The sequence below is a fragment of the Phascolarctos cinereus genome, unplaced genomic scaffold (assembly GCF_003287225.1).
Source record: "Phascolarctos cinereus isolate Bilbo 61053 unplaced genomic scaffold, phaCin_HiC Scaffold_5;HRSCAF=322, whole genome shotgun sequence".
Taxonomy (NCBI): Eukaryota; Metazoa; Chordata; class Mammalia; order Diprotodontia; family Phascolarctidae; genus Phascolarctos; species Phascolarctos cinereus.
The window spans coordinates 261848158-261867684 of NW_027555958.1; the positions used below are offsets into that span (position 1 = coordinate 261848158).

Below are 19527 nucleotides of genomic sequence, written 5' to 3' on the forward strand. Positions count from 1 at the left end.
AGTGTATTAAGAACTATAATCCTACAATGTGTTGTTTACAAGAAACACATTTGAAGCAGAGGGATGCACATAGAGTAAAGGCAAAAGATTGGAATAGAATATATTATACTTCAGCTGAAGTAAAAAAGAAAAACAGCAGGAGTAGCAATCCTGATCTCAGACAAAGCAAAAGAAAAAATAGATCTAATTAAAAGAGATATGGGAGGAAACTACATCCTGCTAAAAGATACCATAGACAATGAAGTAATATCATTACTAAAGATATATACACCAAGTGGTATAGCATCCAAATTTTTAAAGGAGAAGTTAAGGGAGATACAGGAAAAAAACCAGCAAAACTATACTAGTGGGGGACCTCAACCTCCCCCTCTCAGAACTAGATAAATCTAACCACAAAATAAACAAGAAAGAAGTTAAGGAGATAAATAGAATTTTAGAAAAGTTAAATATGGTTGACCTCTAGAGAAAACTGAATGGGGACAGAAAGGAATATACCTTTTCCTCAGAAGCACTTGGCACCTACACAAAAGTTGACCATGTACTAGGGCATAAAAACCTCACAATCCAATGCAGAAAGGCAGAAATATTAAATGCATCCTTTTCAGATCATGAAGCAATAAAAGTTACATATAATAAAGGGCCATGGAAAGATAAACTAAGTAATCCAATACTAAAGAATGAGTGAGTCAAACAACAAATCACAGAAACAATAACTTCATCCAAGAAAATGACAATAATGAGACAACATACCAAAACTTATGGGATGCAGTGAAAGTGGTCCTTAGGGTAAGCTTTATATCTCTAAATGCTTATGTGAATAAAATACAGAAAGAGGAGATCAATGAATTGGGCATGCAACTAAAAAAGCTAGAAAAAGAACAAATTGAAAATCCCCAATTAAATACCAAATCAGAAATTCTTAAAACAAAAGGAGAGAATAAGAAAATTGAAATTAAGAAAACTATTGAACTAATAAATCAAATTAAGAGCTGGTTTTATGAAAAAACCAATAAAATAGATAAACCTTTGGTTAATTTGATTAAAAAAAGAAAGAAGCAAACCAAATTACCAGTATCAAAAATGAAAAGGTGAATTCACCACCAATGAAGAGCAAATTAAAACAATAATTAGGAGCTATTTTGCCCAACTGTATGCCAACAAATTTGATAATCTTCATGAAGTGGATGAATATCTACAAAACTATAAATTTCCCAGATTAATAGAAAAGGAAATAAAATACTTAAAAAATCCAATTTCAGAAAAAGAAATTGAACAATCCATCAATGAAATCTCTAAGAAAAAAATCTCCAGGGCCAGATGGATTTACAAAAGAATTCTATCAAACATTTAAAGAACAACTAATTCCAATACTATATAAACTACTTGGGAATACAGGTGAACAAAGAGTCCTACCAAATTCTTTTTATGATACAAATATGGTGCTGATATCTAAACTGGGAAGAGCCAATACAGAGAAAGAAAATTATAGACCAATCTCCCTAATGAATATAGATGCAAAAATTTTAAGTGAAATATTAGGAAAGAGATTACAACAACTTATTTTGAGGATAATACACCAGGTAGGATTTATACCAGGAATGCAGGGCTGGTTCAGTATTAGGAAAACTATCAGCATAATTGGCCATATCAACAACAAAACTAACAGAAGTCATATGATTATCTCAATAGAGGCAGAAAAAGCATTTGACAAAATACAGCACCTATTCCTATTAAAAACATGAGAGAGCATAGAAATAAATGGGGTCTTCCTTAAAATGATAGATAGCATCTATTAAAAACCATCAGCAAGCATTACATGTAAGCTAGAAGTATTTCCTATAAGATTGGGGGTGAAAGAAGGATGTCCATTATCACCACTGTTATTCAATATTGTGCTAGAAATGTTACCTGTAGCAATCAGAGAAGAAAAAGAAATTGAAGGTATTAGAACAGGCAAAGAAGAAACAAAGCTATCACTCTTTGCAGATGATATGATAATATACTTAGAGAATCAAGTAAAAAATTACTTGAAATAACAAACAAATTTAGTAAAGTTGCATGACACAAAATAAACCCACACACATCACTGGCATTTTATATATTATTAACAAAGCCTAATATCAAGAGATAGAGAAATTTCATTTAAAATTACTGTAGACATTATAAGATATTTGGGAGTCTACCTGCCAAAACAAACCCAGGAACTATATGAACACAATTACAAATAAAGTCAGATCTAAATAACTGAAAAAAATACCAGTTGCTCATGGGTAGGCTGAGCTAATATAATAAAAATGACAATTCTACTTAAATTAATCTACTTATTCAGTGCCATGCCAATCAAACTACCAGAAATTATTTTATAGAGGTAAAAAAAAAACAACTAAATTCATCTGGAAGAACAAAAGGTCCAGAATATCAAGGGAACTAATGAAAAGAAATGCAAGGAAAGGTGGCCTAGCTATACTTGATCTTAAACTGTATTATAAAGGAGCAATTATCAAAATTACTTGGTACTGGCTAAGAAATAAGAGTGGTGGATCAGTGGAATAGGTTAGGTATGCAAGACACAACAGTCAATGACTATACTAATCTACTATTTGATAAATCCAAAGGCTACAGATTCTGGAATAAGAAATCACTATTTAACAAAATCTGCTGGGAAAACTGGAAAAATATATGGCAGAAACTGGACATAAATCAACATTTTATAACTTATATCAATATGAAGTCAAAATGGGTATGAGATTTAGATATAAAGACTGATACTATAAGTAAACTAGAAGAGCAAGGAATACTTTACCTTTCAGATCTACGGAGAACGGAAGAATTCATGACCAAACAAGAGATAGAGAACATTATGAAATGGATAATTTTGATTACATTAGATTGAAAAGTTTTTGTACAAACAAAGCCAATCCATCCAAGCTTAGGAGGGAAGTAGAAAACTGGAAAAGAATTTTTACAACCAGTGTCTCTGACAAAAGCCTCATTTCTAAAATATAGAGAGAACTGAGTCAAATTTATAAGAATACAAGTCATTCCCCAATTGATAAATGGTCAAAGGATATGAATAGGCAGTTTTCAGAGGGAGAAATTAAAACTATCTATAGTCATATGAAAAAAAGCTCTAAATCACTATAGATTAGAGAAATGCCCATTAAAACAATTCTGAGGTACCACCTCACACCTATCAGATTGGCTAACATGACAAAACAGGACAATGATAAATGTTGGAGAAGAGGTGGGAAAATTGGAACACTAATGCATTGTTGGTGGAGTTGTGAAATGATCCAACCATTCTGGAGAGCCATTTGAAACTATGCCCAAAGGGCTATAAAACTGTGCATACCATTTTACCCAGCAATACCACTTCTAGGGCTGTATCCCAAAGAGATTATACAAATGGGAAAACAACCCACATGTACAAAAATATTTATAGCAGCTCTTTTCATGGTGGCAAAGAAATGGAAATTGAGGGGATGCCCCATCAATTGGGGCTGAACAAGTTGTGGTATGTGAATGTAATGGAATACTATTGTGCTGTAAGAAATGATGAGCAGGTGGACTTCAGAAAAACCTGGAAAGACTTATATGAACTGATGCTGAGTGAATGAGCAGAACCAGGAGAACATTGTACACAGTAACAGCCACATTATGGGATGACTGACTTTGACAGACTTGGCCCTTCTCAGCAATCAGGGATCTAAGAAAACTTCAAAAGATTCACAATGGAAAATGCTATCCACATCCAGAGTAAAAACTATGGAGTCTGAATGCAGATGAAGCATACTATTTGCTCTCCTTTTCCTTTGCCATTTTGTTACTGTTTCATTCTCATGGTTCCTCCCATTAGTTCATGTTCTTTATAACATGACTAACAGGAAAATATCTTTAATATGAATGCATAAGTAGAGCCTATATAAGACTGCACGCCATCCTGAGGGTGGGGGAAAAGGAGAGAGAGAAAATTTAAAACTCAAAATCTTATGGAATTGAATGTTGAAAACTAACAATTAATTATGAAGTGTTAATGAAAGTTAAACTCAAAGGAAAGTCATTAACAACTGGAAGATTCAGATGAGGTGGACTAGGAAACCCTCTAGCAGAAAGCAGAATTTAAGTTTAGTCTTGAAAGAATCCAGGGAAACCAGCAGGTGGAGGTGAGAAGAAATAGCCTTCAAGCCATAGGAGATAGATGGTCAAAAGGCACAGAGCTAGGGGATGGAGTGTAATGTAAGGCTAGCATTCTGACATCCTAGAGTAGAGGGAGAGGAGTAAAGTGTAAGAAGAATGGAAAGGTGGCAAGGGGCCAGACTGTGAATGACTTTACAAGTCAAACCTAAGAATCTGGAGGTAACAGGGAACGACTGGATTTTACTGAGTAGGGGGAGATCAGAGTGACATGGTCAGATTTACAATTTTGGAAAATCACTTGGGCAACTGAGAGGAAGATATATTGGAGTGGAGAAAGGCCAACCAGATGGCAACTGCAATAATTCAGATATGAGATGATGAGGGCTGGCACCAGGGTGGCAGTTATATGAGTAGGAGGAAGGGAGCATCTACAAGAGATGTTGTAAATGTTGAAATGACAAGATTTGGCAACATATTAGATTGAGTGCGAGGAATGAATTGAGGATGACACTGAGGTTATGAGGTGACTGAAAGAACTGTGGTACCCCCAACAGCATTAGGGAAATTCAGAATGGAGATGCTTTGTGGCAAAGGAAATGAGTAGAGGTAAAAAGTGGATATAGAGATCTGCTTAAAGATGATAACTGATTCCATGAGAACTGATATAAAAAGAAGAGGGCCCATTTATCATATCCTGAAAGAATGCCCAAAATGAAAACTCCCAGCAATATTAGAGCCAAAATCCAGACCTTCTTCAGATCAAACAAAAAATACTACAAGCAGCCAGAAGGGAAGAATTCAAGTACCAAAGAACCTCAGCCAGAATCACATAAGACTTGTCAGACACTATAATAAAGGACAGAAAATCATAGAATAAAACATTCCAAAAGCAAAAAATAGAGGCTTACTACCATAAATAACTTACACTATGCTACAAGACTGATTATGACACTACACAGGGAAAAATGGTATCTATAGGAATTTTTCAAGTCTTCCTTATTAAAAGATCAGAGCAAAGTAGAAACTCTGAAATGCAAATAGAGGAATTAAGAGGCAGATGGAAATTTAAACACCTTTGAGCACTGGAAAGGGCTAAAAACAATGATGGAATTCTTATAGTCTACCAGTTTAGTAATCTTGTCAAGAAAGGAAATGAGAGTACTCTAGGGTGAGCTGCTCATGATGAAGCCATGTAATCTTTGTAATCACCATTTCTCTACCTAAATATTTGCCAACTTTTATTATCCATTTTAAGATTTTTTTTTCCAAATACTGAAGTCAAGATTACTAGCCTATAGTATTTTCTTCCCCTGCCTTTTTAAAATTTAAGACATTTGCCTTCCTCCAATCTCCAGCCTCTCCTATCTTCCATCTTTCTTATATTATTGACAATGGCTCAGCGATCACATCTGTCAATTCTTTCAAGACCTGAGGATGTAGTTCAAATGACTTGAATTCATTCAAGGGAAGTTGGTGCTGTCTTACAATCTCCTTACTTAAATATCAACTCCTTTTAATAATTTTTATTGTCATTTCCAATGTAAAAATCATTCTCTTTGGCAGAGAAAATAGACACAAAATGAGAACTAAGCAGTAAGTTCATTAGTCAACATATTTATTAAGGATCTATTTGAGTGCCAGGTACTGTGTTAAGCACTTGAAAAACAAAGAAAGGCAAAAAAAGAGTATCTGCATTAAAAGAGTTCACAGTCAATTGAGGGAGACAGCATGCAAACTGCTATGTACAAATAAGATCTATATATAGGATAGATTTGGGGTGCTCTCAAAGTGATGGAACTAAAATTAAGGAGGACACTCAAAGGCTTTTTGCAGAAGATGGGCCTTTAGTTGAAATTTGAAGGAAGCCAGGGAAGCCAGGAAATGGAGACAAGGAGGAAGAGAGTTTCAAGTCTGGGGGATAGCTAGTGAAAATGCTCAGTTGGGAGATGGATTGTTGTGTTCAAGGAACAGGAATCATTATCACTGGATTTGCAGAGTATGTGGAAAGGAGCAAGGTATAAGCATGCTTAAAAAGTAGGAAGGAGCCAGCTTATGAAGGGTTTTGGAAGCCAAACAGATGAAATTGTTCTTTTTCTCTAGTTAGTTACCTGCATCCCATTCACCCCAAGCAAAGGTACTATATCTATTTTGATCCTCCTTTTTCTTCCAATATAGCTTTAAAAATCCTTCTTTTAATTGTATTTAGCTTCCCTCATCAGACTCTACTCATTCTGAGCTTTAGTGGTCCTGTTTTTAAAGGCCCATGCCACACTCAAATTCATTTTCTGTGACCTGTCCTCACTTCCATATTCTATGCATTTCTTTTTAAAACTCAAAGTTGGTCAGGGAATCTCCTGGGCATCTATGTCTGTCTCATTAGACAAATCTCATTTTCCTTTCTAACTGGAATTGTTTCCCCTTTGTGCAATCAGAACTTTATTCTTGAACATCTGACATCCTTCCTGGGCTAACTATTCCTGTACAATTTAATTCCATGGTATCTTACCTATTTTTCATGGTATTCACCCAAATTACAGATCAGTTGTAAAAATAAATAATCTCTTGATGTCTGAATAAGCAAAACTGTTAAGTGATAATAATGTCACAATTCTACTCCGAAACCTGATACTTTAAAAAGGTCTGAAGTGTTTGCAGGGCACATCAAGGAACTTGCATCACAATGGAGATAAGTACTTCACAATATTTCTCTCATAACACTGTATATCCAAAGCGGCTAACTGTTCCTGTTAATTAATTTCTTTTATAATTACTTACTTATATACTTAATTACTTTTATAATTACTTAAGTACAATGAGGTAGAAGAAGAGGATGAACTGAAGTGGTCCCAGCTGCAAATTTCTCCTTGATAGCACAGGTAGTCTCATTCCAAGTCCTAACATCATTGGAGTTCTAGGTACTGAGTCAGAAAAACCTTGAGCAACTGAGGAATAGGTAAAATTCATAATCATTCAGGACTTGTGGCCACCCTTTCCCACCCTTCTCACAATTTTTGCTATCTCAATATATTATCAAGGCCTCTCCTGACCATAAACAACTGGTAATCTACTGCTCATTGATGTGCTCTTCTCAGACATAGATATGAGCAGTTCATGGATTTTAAGGTGCTCAGGAATTCAAATAGATGGGAACTGTTCTTGCTTTCCCCTGAGGCAACTCATAATGATCATGACATTTCAAAGGTTAAAAGAGGTAACAGAACATTCCTCAGAAATTCTTGAAAACTAAGATCATACCAAGTTCTGACTCCTCCTGGACGTGCTGACAATAGATTGTTTTAATGGCATCCAAGTCACTGTTGAACATGGTGATCAGCATAGGGTATTTATCAAATGCATACATGGCCACTACTGGTCTTTCAAGCAGACTCCCAAATATTTCAAGCAGCTGCAGAAAAAAGTGAAATAAAGAAAGGAAATCCAAAGAATTAAAAAAAAAATCAGTTCCATGAATTCTAAGACTGCAGATGAGGATTTGGAGAAGGAAGATAAAGAGACTAACCCTGAGTCAAGGACTCTGCCAGAGTTTGGTGTAGCTCTAAGACTCAGGAACTGAGTTCTGAGGCATTCTAGAGCTTTCCTGAAGTGGCTAAACATCCACAGAAGGTACTTCAAAATCACCATTTCCTCCAAAGGGTCTCTGATGTTTCTGGTCTCACCTGGGATAGAACTGCGACAAGCAGCTACTAACTAAAGCCAGTCCCCTGAAGCTGTTCTCATTTAAGCCCACAGGTTGGAGTGGTCATAAGAGATCCCCAAAGTCTTCCCTGGATACAGAACTATGGGTTGGGACATTCCTGGTAGCTTTGATCATGGAACATCAGAACTATTCATGTCCATCCGCTGTCCAATAATATATAGCAGGATCATAGATTTAGAACAACCTTCTTAGTCATGTATGCCGAGTCCAGTATTTTATTAAAAAGGAAACTAAGGCTGAGACTTGGCCACGATATCAAAAGTGGTAAGTGGACTAAATGCAATACTCTTTCCATTGAGCCACACTGCCTTTTGTCATTATATTTGTCATTATATCTGGATGGTGACCACAGTCTCTTTTTTTTAACTTTACGGGGAGCACTCTACCTGAGTATGGGCATTGAACCAACTCAAAAGAGTTTCAGAGACAACTTTTTCATCCACACTCAGAATTTTCAGAATATTTTCTTGCATAGACCGAAATAGACTATATTTCCAGCCCAGAGGAGCCCCAATTCTGCCTTTCCCCTGAGTTTCAATGGATCAAGAAATCCTAACACTGCAGGAACACAGTAATCACACAGATTCTCCAACAGGGTCATTCCGGACAGCATTGGGAAACCGCACTGACCAAACACAATGGGGTTGATTCCTTAGCAACAAATACAAACCTTAAAAGCATGTTCTAAACCAGCTACATCATCAAAAGCTTGGATGAAGACCATCCCTAATCTTCGATCCAAATCTTCTACCTTCTGGTTAAATTCAGAGATATAATTTTCAAATTCCTGAAGAGACAAAAAGTATAAACAAAATAAATAACAATGGAGATGATGATAGCTAACATTTATACAACACTCATTTGATCCTCACAAAAACCTTATTGTTAATAAGGTCCTTATTATAGATGAGGAAACTGAAACTGAGAGATGTTATCTGATTTACTTAGGGACAAAGAGCTAATGAACAATATCTGAAACAGGATTTGAACTAAGGTCTCCCTAACTACATTCTTTGGCTTTATATCTGGAGTACTCTGATGCTTAAGGATTTCTTAATTTCCCCCAAACTACTGTACTATGGCATGATTTGGTTTTTATTTACATATATGGCCACATCATTCTTGTAATATTGGACAAAACTTGAAAGTAGGTGAAATTTATCTTTGGTATCCTCCCACCTCCACTTCTGTGCCCCCTTCTGACCCTTCTATCACATAGGTACTGATGAGGTCTAGAGGTTTAGGGGTACTGGAATAAACCATACTGGCCAGACTCTTAAGGAATCTGAACATTAGTAACACAGGTAGGGACGAGCAGGCATGAGAAAGTCTCAACCTTTTGGGCATGAGAAAATCTCAGTGTTTAAATGGGGGCCAGTGTGGATCTTATATACACTAAAGTAACTTTGGGTAACCAGAGGAGGGCTGGGAAAAGGGTCTAGATGACTTGGGGAGAATTCCAACTAGAAGGTCTGAGAGACTGAATAGATAATGGGAATAGATAATGAGAGGAACTGGAAGTTTGAAAGGCATCTGAATAAGATCAAAAAGTGAGGCTAGGGCTTTCAAAGGGAGATAAGGGGAGTCATTAAGCAACCCTTTGAGATCAGAGTAAGAAAAGTTTAAGGGTTTTCTGGGGCCTGTAGACAAATGGGAGCCAGATTCTTTTTAGGGCAAGGGGCAAAGGCGCATCTGAATAAGATCAAAAGGTAGGGCTAGGGCTTGCAAAGGGAGATGAGGAGCTGGGGCCCATAAAGCCAGATTCCCTTTGGGGCAAGGGTTGAAGATCTCAGCTTGGGCCCATACCCCATCATTACTAGTGTCCTTATGAACGCCTTACCCCTCCACCCCACCCTCACATTTCACCTCTGTGGCATCCAAGGCCTGCTCTATATAGTAGCTCCTCATTTTCCAAAATTAACTTTTCATTCTTTCCTATCAATCAAAACTGTCATTCTTTCAATAAACTACTTAAGCTAGGCCTCAGGAGAAAATCGATGTGATTAAATTAATTCACATTAAGATGTGAATAGCCAATAAGCTCCATTAACTGCATCCGGAATAAACCCATATTAGAAAGGATAATTGTTAACCCCAAATTACAGATTTCTCTCTGTCTCTGACTCTCTTTCTCTTAACCCTCCACCATTTTCTCTATTCTAATTGCTACCACCCATTCATCTTTCCCATTGCTGCCAGATTTAACAATTTAATTTAGTAAGCATTTATTAACTTCCTTTCGTGTCTTAGGTACTATGTGAAGGTGCTAGGGTTACAAAGACCAAAATAAAGAATTCTCTACAATCAAGGAGCTTACACTCTACTGAGAGAAAAGAACATGTACAATGTTGGGGGATGGGAATTGTTGTAGTCATCGTATATATTAATTTCTAATGCTGCTTATTACTTCATACTATGTTAATTTATGTAAGTTTTTTCATGTTTCTCAGAATTTTTAATACTCATCATTTCTTAAGGCAAATATCCCATTATTTCCTTTCTCAGAATATATTTAACCATTCCTAAATTTTTACTTCATTGCTACTACCAAAAGAGTGACTACAAATATCATGGCATATATGGACTTACTTAGATCTTCTTTGGGTATAAGGTAGAGTAGAAAGTGCTGCATTTGGAGTCAAAGGCTCTGGGTTCAAATCTTGGCTCTTCTATTTAATACCTTTGTGACCTTGGGCAAATCACTTAACCACTCAGAGCCTTAGCAGCTCATCTTTAAGATGGAGGGCTTAGACTACATCAGAGGTGTCAAACTTGCAGCCCTTAGGCAAGGCTGAACCATATTAAAATGTAATTGGGGAATGTGTAACAAAATAAATTAAAATACCATTCGACACAGATAATGCTAATTTGTGGTTTTCTAAGTCAATATGCCACAGACAGAGATCTTTTGGGTTTTTTTGTTTGTTTGTTTTGTTATTTTTTTGGTTAGGCAATTGGTGTAAAGTGACTTGCCTAGGGTCACACAGGTAGTGTCAAGTGTCTGAGGCCGCATTTGAACTCAAGTCCTCCTGACTCCAGGGCTGGTGCTCTATCCACTATGCCCATAGCTGCCCCAAGGGATCTATTTCTATTTGAGTTTGACATCATAGGACCAGATGACCTTTGAGGTAACTTCCAGATCTATATTTATGATCTATGAACTCACAGTTCTTTACTTGGGAACTATCTGTTCATATCCTGATACCACCTGCCAATTCTGGGATGGCCTCTTGGTCTTACACATTTTTGTTAATTCCCTCACGTAGATTCCCAAAGTGGGCAATACCCCGCCCCCCCCCGGGATACTAGAACAATCCAGGGGGCAGTGGTAGTTTGAAATGATGGGAACTAAAAAAAAAAACAAATTGTCAAAGGGTTAAAGAAAGTAGATTTGCAGAGGGGCGCTGAGTAATTTTTTTTAAAGGGGACAGTAGACCAAATGAGTTTGGGAACCTCTGGATAACTTAAATAACTGATACAAACTTTATCCTAGATACATTGATTTACTTTGTGCTAAAACTTTTCAATTTTGTGCTGAGACTCAGTCTAACAATATAACATAATATTTATATGACTACAGTTACAAAACACCTTTAAAAAATAAAGAATGGGGGCAACTAGGTGGCGCAGTGGATAGAACTCTAGCCTTGGAGTCAGGAGGACCTGACTTCAAATCCAACCTCAGACACTTGACACTTAATAGTTATGTGACCCTGGGCAAATCACTTAACCTGATTGCCTCACCAAAAAGCAAAAAAAAAAAACAGACTTAACAAATACATATTTGCTGCTCATAATTGTGCTGTGACAATAGAGTAAAGGTGTGGGACAATGAGAGAAGATCTGAATAAAAATCCCAGGACTAGGTTTGATCCCTGTGAAGAGTAGACACCTGCTGGCTAGGACCATTTAAACAAGTGGTAAGCCCTGGGATTAGCTGGGTTGGGGGCTGCCTTGGCCCCCCAGCCACAGGAACTTTTACCCCTGGGACAGTGAGGGTATTTGGGAGTCTAAACTGGGGAAGATCAAGGGAACCTCTGCTGACATGGTACACCAGACCCAGTTGTGCTGTGGAGACGTGGTTAGGTGAGAAGGAACCAGCACAGGCCGGTGAGTTTAGAAGCAGTGGGGCGGGGACTCTGATGGCTATGAGCACTTACAGGAAGCTGGAGGTCTTAGTTTTCCTTCCAGGCTAGAATGCAGAATTGAAGGAGGATCTGAGGCCAGAGGCACCATTCCCCATACTCCAGGGCTAGAAGTGATTACAAAAACTAAGCTACTACAAATTAAAAAAAAATGCACAGGCTAAGGAGAAAGAATCCCATAGAGTTACTACAGGAATAGGGAAGACCAGGGTTTGTCTTTAGAGGAGGAGATTGAAGCAAAGAAACTCTCTTCTGCCCCAAAGAATAACATTAAATGGTCACCTGCCCAAAAAGAATTCACAGAAGAACTTTAAAAAGACTTTAGAAATCAAATGAGAGAAATTGAGGAAAAACTAAAAAAAAATTCCAAGAAAAACAAGAAGATTACGAAAGTCAACCAATTAGAAAAAAGAGATCCAGAATTTTAAGGAAGAGAATGACTCCTTGAAAATCAGAACTGGCAAGTGGAAGTCAGCAAAGTTATAGGAGATCAAGAAATGATAAGACAAAATATAAAGAATGAAAAAATAGAAGAGAATGTGAAACATTTCATAAGAAAAACAACTGATCTGGAGAATAGAACAAGAAAAGAAAACATAAGAATAATTGGACTACCTGAATACATGACAAAAAAAAAGAATCTTCATACAATAACAAAAGAAATAATTAAAGAAAAATTTTCCTAAAGCATTAGAGCAACAGGGGAAAGTAGAAGTAGAAAAAAATCCACCAATCACCACCTAAAAGAGATCCTATGAGGGAAACCTACAGGAATATCATAGTTAAATTCTGAAACCCCCAGCTCCAGGGTAAAGTATTATGAGCAACAAGAAAAAAAAACAATTCAAATATGGTGGTGCCAGAATTAGAATCACACAAGACCTACCAGCAATGACACTAGAAGACTGCAAGTCTTAGAACACTATGAATGGGATGTCCCAGTGAAGACTTCTCAGGGTAATTAAGGTAGTGAGTTCAGAAGGTACGATAGGGTTAAGAATAGATTACTGTAAGATCTTCTCTTTTTAGTGCCAAATATTAGCAGTTAAAATTTGTCTAGTTGTTAAGCCCTGGCCTGCCTTCTGATCTTAGATGCGCCTTTTGTCCCAAGCCCCAGAAAACCCTTAAATGTTCCAGTCCCCTTATCTCCCTTTGACAGGGTCTTATTCAGATGTCTTTCTGTTCCCAGCATTATCTGTTCAATCCCTGAGACCTTCCAAAACAATTGTAAATTATCTTCCTAACTGCACATTTTTAGCCGAGTTAACAGACAGTTGTGAGGGAGGGGGAATTGAACCTTCAGGGTTATATAAACTAACTTCTACCTCTGCGGGTTGTCTCCTCTCATCAGAGCCATTGGTGCGAGGACACCCAAATCTCGAGATTTGAAATAATAATAATAATAGTAATAATAATAACAACAACAACAATAATAGCTATAATAAATTAACTTTCTGTTTCTCCTTGGATACCTCTGTGTTTTATTTTATTTTTAATTTGAGTGGCATGCCACACAATAGTATATTAAAGAGCAACAGAACTGGGTTCTGGCCAAAAATATCAGATCCATCAAAGCTAAGCATCCTCCTAAAAAAAAATACACATGCAATGAATTGTCAGACTTTCAGGACTTTGTTAAGAAAACAAACAAACAAATCTGAATTTAACAGAAGATTTGACATACAAGAGCCAAGAGAAATATAAGGTACATACAAAAGACCAAAGACAAATACAAGGGATTCAATAAGGACAGATTGTTTACCTATCTTATATTTACCTTTTACCTTTTGTAAAACATATGTTCAAGACTTATTAGCAATTGGGTGTTTGTAAGAAAGACTGGGGTAAACCTGAGTATGATGTGATTTTAGAAAGTAAAACTGTTCAGGAACAGCTAAAAAGAGTAACTATCTTAAACAAATGAGGTGCAAGAGGAAGAACTGACAGAGGAATTAGATGAGAGAGGAGAGCTGGTAGTTCTGGAAACCTACTTTCATTGGGAATGGGTTCAAGAGGGAATAATACATATATATATAGAAGAGTATAAAAGTCTTCTAAATTCAGAAAAAAATAAAATACTAAGGGAATAGGAAGGGGGAGAGGATAAGAGAGGGATTTCTAGAGAGGAAGGTAAGGGAATAGGTTAAATGGGGGATATAGAAGGGTACTTAGATTAATGGGAATGGGAGGATAAGGGACAGATTCTTGAGATAAGGGAGGGATCTTTAGAGGGGAGGGTGAGGTTATAGGTCAAAGGAGGGTATAGAAGGGTGTTTAGGTTTATGGGAATGGGAGAATTAGGGAGGGATCCTTGGAGGTGGAGGTAGGTTAACTAACAGGAAGGCAAGGTAGAGGGTAAAGGGTAGAAATAAAGTAGAGGACTCAGGAGAGAGAGGAAATAAGAGATGCACAAACATAAAAGCAAAGATCAGGAGCAGAATTTGTTAGGGAAAGTATATGTCTATACATTTACATATGTATTATGTATATATGTATGTATGTGTCTGTAAATATCTACATCTATATGTATATCTGCACTTAATTGTAGCATTCGAAGAGGATGAAGGGAGAAAAAGAACAAAGGAAAAAGTGCACAGCAGAGAACAAAATTAAACTTACAAGGAAGCAAAGATGGACAGCTCTCAACATAATGTGTAGTTTCTATTATATAGGCTTTCTTGAAATGGAAATATATTTTGAATCCTCTCTTACATTCTGCTGTGCACATGGCACACTTTTTTTTCTTCTCTTATTTTGTATTTAAGTTTCACTCTTTAAGTTCATAATTTTTAATTTTCTGTGTATTTAAATTTTAGTATTAAAGTCTAAATTTATAAATAAAGATTTTTGTGCCTATGTTTTAAAAATTGTTATTTAGTTCTTTATTTTATCACTTTATTACTTTTTTCTAATTTCTCAGTGTATGTACTACTTTAGCTATATCCCAGAAACGTTGGTATACTATCTCAGCCTTATCATTATCTTTCATATATTTATTAATTGTTTCTATGAATTGTGCTTTGACCTACCCATTATACACCCTCATTAAGTCTCCACTTAATTTTGTATCTTTTGCTTGTTTGTATTAATTAATATTTTTTGTGTTTAAATAATAAATAAAAGCCATTAAAATATTTGTTAAATGCTTCCTATGTGCCAGACAATAGGCTAAGTACTGGGGATACAAATAGAAGTAAGGAGAAAGACAGCTCCTGTCCTCAAGAGCTTACATTCTAATGGGGTAAACAACACACAAAAGGGAGCTGAAAACAGGGTTGGAGCTCCCCCAATTCTGGCAGTGATGTATGGCCATAATCAGCATTTTAATGCCTTTATTAAAAAGTCCTGGAAGGTTTTCTTTTACTATTCCTGCAATGCAGTTTGCAGGGTTGCTTTTTTTTTTAACTTGTCAGGTTCTTTTCGGAAACCAATTATCTTTATTGTTTATTTATTTTACTATCTGTAAAATAGGGATAGTAATAGAGTCTACCTTCCAGGGTTAATGTGAGTATCAAATGAAATAATATTTCTAAAATTCTTTGCAAGCTTCAAAGTGCAAAATAAATGCCAATGATTAAGTTATTGCTGCACATTATCTTCAAGGCCAGATACTTTGTCATCTTATAGAATTAATATTTTTTTCTTTAAAATTTTGGTTCCCTTTGAGGGAAGCAGAAAACTGGGAAAGAATTTTTACGACCTGTGTCTCTAATACGGGACTAATTTCTAAAATAAATAGAGAACTAAGTCAAATTTATAAGAATACAAGTCATTCCCCAATTGATAAATGGTCAAAGGATATTAACAGGCAATTTTCAGATGAAGAAATTAAAGCTATCTATAGTCATATGAAAAAATTCTCTAAATCACTGTTGATTAGAGAAATGCAAATCAAAACAACTCTTGAGTTTGGCCTATCAGATTGGCCAACATGACAAAATAGGAAAATGATAACTGTTGGAGAAGATGTAAGAAAATTGGGACACTAATGTATTGTTGGTAGAGTTGTGAAATGATCCAACCACTTTGGAGAGGAATTTGGAACTATGCCCAACGGGCTATAAAAATGTGCATACCTTTGGACCCAGCAATAGCACTTCTAGGGCTGTAACCCAAAGAGATCATAAAAATGGGAAAAGGAGGGGCAGCTAGGTGGCTCAATGGATAGAGTACTGGCCCTGGAATCAGGAGGACTTGAGTTCAAATCCAGTCTCAGATCAGAGACTTGACACTAGCTGTGTGACCCTGAGTAAGTCACTTAACCCCAACTGCCTTGCAAAAAAAAATAGGAAAAGGACCCACAAGTACAAAAATATTTATAACAGCTTTTTTTTTTTTTGTGGTGGCAAAGAATTGGAAATTGAGAGGATGCCCATCAATTGGGGAATGGCTGAACAAGTTGTGGTATATGAAATGTAATGGAATATTATTCAGCTATAAGAAATGATGAGCAGGCAGACTTCAGAAAAACCTGGAAAGACTTGTATGGACTGATGCTGAGTGAAGTGAGCAGAACTAGAAGAATGTTGTGCACAGTAACAGTCACATTGGGGGATGACTAACTTTGATAGACTCAGCTCTTCTCAACAATGCAAAGATCTAAGACATCTCGAAAACTCTCATGATGGAAAATGCTATCTACATGCAGAGAAAAACTATGAAGTTTGAATGCAGATCAAGGCATACTATTTGCTTTTTTTTCTTTTCTTCTGTTTTGTTTCCTCTTTCTTGTGGTTCTTCCTATGGGTTCTAATTCTTCCTTACAACATGACTAATGGGAAAATACGTTTAATAGGAATGTATATGTACAACCTTTATCAGATTGTACACCACCTTGGGAAGGGAGGCAGGGAGGGAAGGGGAGAAAAATTTAAAACTCAAAAGTTTATGGAAGTGATTGTTGAAAAGTAAAAATAAATTAATAAAAAAAGTTTAAAAAATTAATTAAAAATGTTAAAAAATTTGGTTCCTTTTTTATCTCTTCTGCCAAATTATCTTGCCTAGTTGTATTTTTGTATAGTAAATCTGTCATTTGATCTTTTGGAGCTATTTGTTTGGAAAGAATTCTATCTTACCTTTGAAGTTTTATTTTCTGTAATTTTTTTTCAATTCTATAACAAGAGCTCTGATTTCTGACCTAATTTCATTTCTTTTTTTTTTTTTGCTTTTTTTTTTAAAGGCAATTGGGGTTAAGTGACTTGCCCAGGGTCACACTGCTAGTAAGTGTCAAGTGTTTGGTCTGAGGCTGGATTTTGAACTCTGGTCCTCCTGACTTCAGGGCCAGTGCTCTATCCACTGTGCCACCTAGCTGTCCCTCCTAATTTCATTTCTAAAAACTTATTTTAACAGTTTTATTTCCTTTTTGAATCAACCTAGAGTTTCTTGCTGTTATTTCATCATCTCTGGGGAGACTTCAGAGTTCTCTCTTTAGTTTGAGAATTGGGGCCCATTTTCCTTCGCACTTGCTTATACTATTCTGGACTTTCTTTAGGTTTTTATTCATCCTTCCTTCTGACACTGTGAAACTCTTGGTTTATTTGCTTCTCCTAACTAATAAAGTACAGAGAGGAAGCAATATCTTACTTCTCCCTCAACAGTGGAAAGAGAGAAAGATCGTGGGAGTAAGTACTGCAAGCAGATAGCTTAGTTATATGCCCGTTCAGAACAGCGGATGTCAAACTATGAATCCCCTTACTTACTGTGTGTGTAAGGTCCAGACAATCATAGGAGCACTCTGAAAAGGTTTTGTACACATTCTGGAATTCCTCATACATGCTCTGGACCTGTTGACTCAAAGCATTCCCTCGAATTCCACTGAATTCAAGCTTCTCTAGCTTGAGAAAATCCAAGGCTGTCTTCAGAAGATTCTGTGGGGGTGGTCAACAGTGGAATAATTAAAAAGACCATTAACAGAGATGACTGCACTTTTATTGGTATAGGAAAAGAATTAGTAAACTAGTTATCTGGGAAAATCTAATAAATGATAAATTTTAGAAACACTGTAAGATAAACTTTATTTGTCCATTTAAACCTCTACCAATATTCTATATTTACATATTAAAGAAAGGGAATTCAGAAGGGAACAGTAGATTTTAAAATTGAGTACCTGGTTAAAAAGATTTTATTTGAAATTAGGATTTGAATTTCTATAACATGGTTTCATATAAAGAAAGGAGTCAAAGGAGTGCAGCTAGTAAGAGCTAAGAAAAATGTATTTGCCTTAATCCTACAAAATGAAAAGAAATGGAGAGTAGGGAAATTGCCTATATTTATCTAATAACCTATATACCATAATGAGTAAAATGTAGGAAAAAAATAGCAGTTACATTGAGAAGTTTACAAGAGAAAAAAAATAATAAAACCAGTAACTGAATAAATAGTAAAATCTTCGGATTCCAATGTACATGCACAAATGAACAGAGTATTAATGACAAGGAATATGTACTATAGTTCCTAAAACATCCAAGTTCCTCTCCACTCATCGAACCCCATTCTTAATTCAGGGCCTCATCACTTCTCACCTAGACATTTGCAAAGTACTCCAAACTTGTCTTCCTACCTCAAGTCTCTTCCCACTCCAATCCATCTTCCACACAACTGTCAAGGTGATCTTTAACTACACTTCTGACAATGTCAGTTCCCCTAGTAATGTTTAGTAGGTACTTATTTCCTCTATATAAAATATAAACTTTTCTGTTTGGCTTTTAAAGTCTCAATTTGGCCCTGACCTACCTTTTCAGTTGCATTATATATTATTCCTCTTCTCACACTCTATGGTCCACCTAATTTGACCTTCTTTCCTCACACATCTCTATGCCTTTGCACTGGCCATTCATCATACCAGAAATGCACTCCCTCCTCACCCCTGCCACACAGAATTAGCAACTGCCCATAGCCACTACCTTTTCCATAAAGCCTTTCTTGATTCTCACAATTGCTAGTACCCAATCTCCCTACTTTATTTGAATTCTCGCCCACAGGAGTGACTGTCCCGTCACTGATAGCTCCTAACTTGACCAGACCACATCACACATTCCTGTCTATCCTCCTCCCCTCCCTACTTTCATGCAGCCTCCCATTTTGTAATTTACTCCCCCCCAAAACAAACAAAAAACCATTGATTCACTTGTAAGCAGGGTCCTAGGCCCACCTCTCCACCATTACCTCCACCTGACATCTTCTTTCACTCCTTATGTACATTAAAAAGAATCCTCTTACTTATCTCTCTGTCATTCCCTTGCTGTCCTTAGTGGCTGCATTTGTTTACCTCTCCTACATTTCTGTTGTCTGAGGTATTTGAGAAGGAAATAATTTCTTCAGGTCCAATTTCCTTCCTAAGAATGTTCTGAATGCCTCTCTATTATGGAACATTGATATTTTTTCATTTATGGTTTTATTTATGGTTATCAGATTTTCAGCATGTCCATCTCATCTACATCATGAGTTCTATTGCATTTTAGAACATATTATTCCATTCCCTCTTGAGTTTTCTGGTAGGTCTGATGGGGATGAGATCTGAACCCCTAA

General features: G+C 36.4%; 1 protein-coding gene across 1 annotated transcript in view; it reads right to left on the minus strand.

Annotated features, from left to right (window-relative positions):
- The window catches only part of DNAH9 (dynein axonemal heavy chain 9), a 458278-nt gene that overhangs the window by 400525 nt on the left and 38226 nt on the right, over positions 1-19527 (minus strand). The window contains 3 exon segments of the mRNA XM_020965915.2: positions 7393-7543; positions 8526-8642; positions 17700-17867. Of these exon segments, the coding sequence (XP_020821574.1) occupies positions 7393-7543; positions 8526-8642; positions 17700-17867 (436 nt within the window).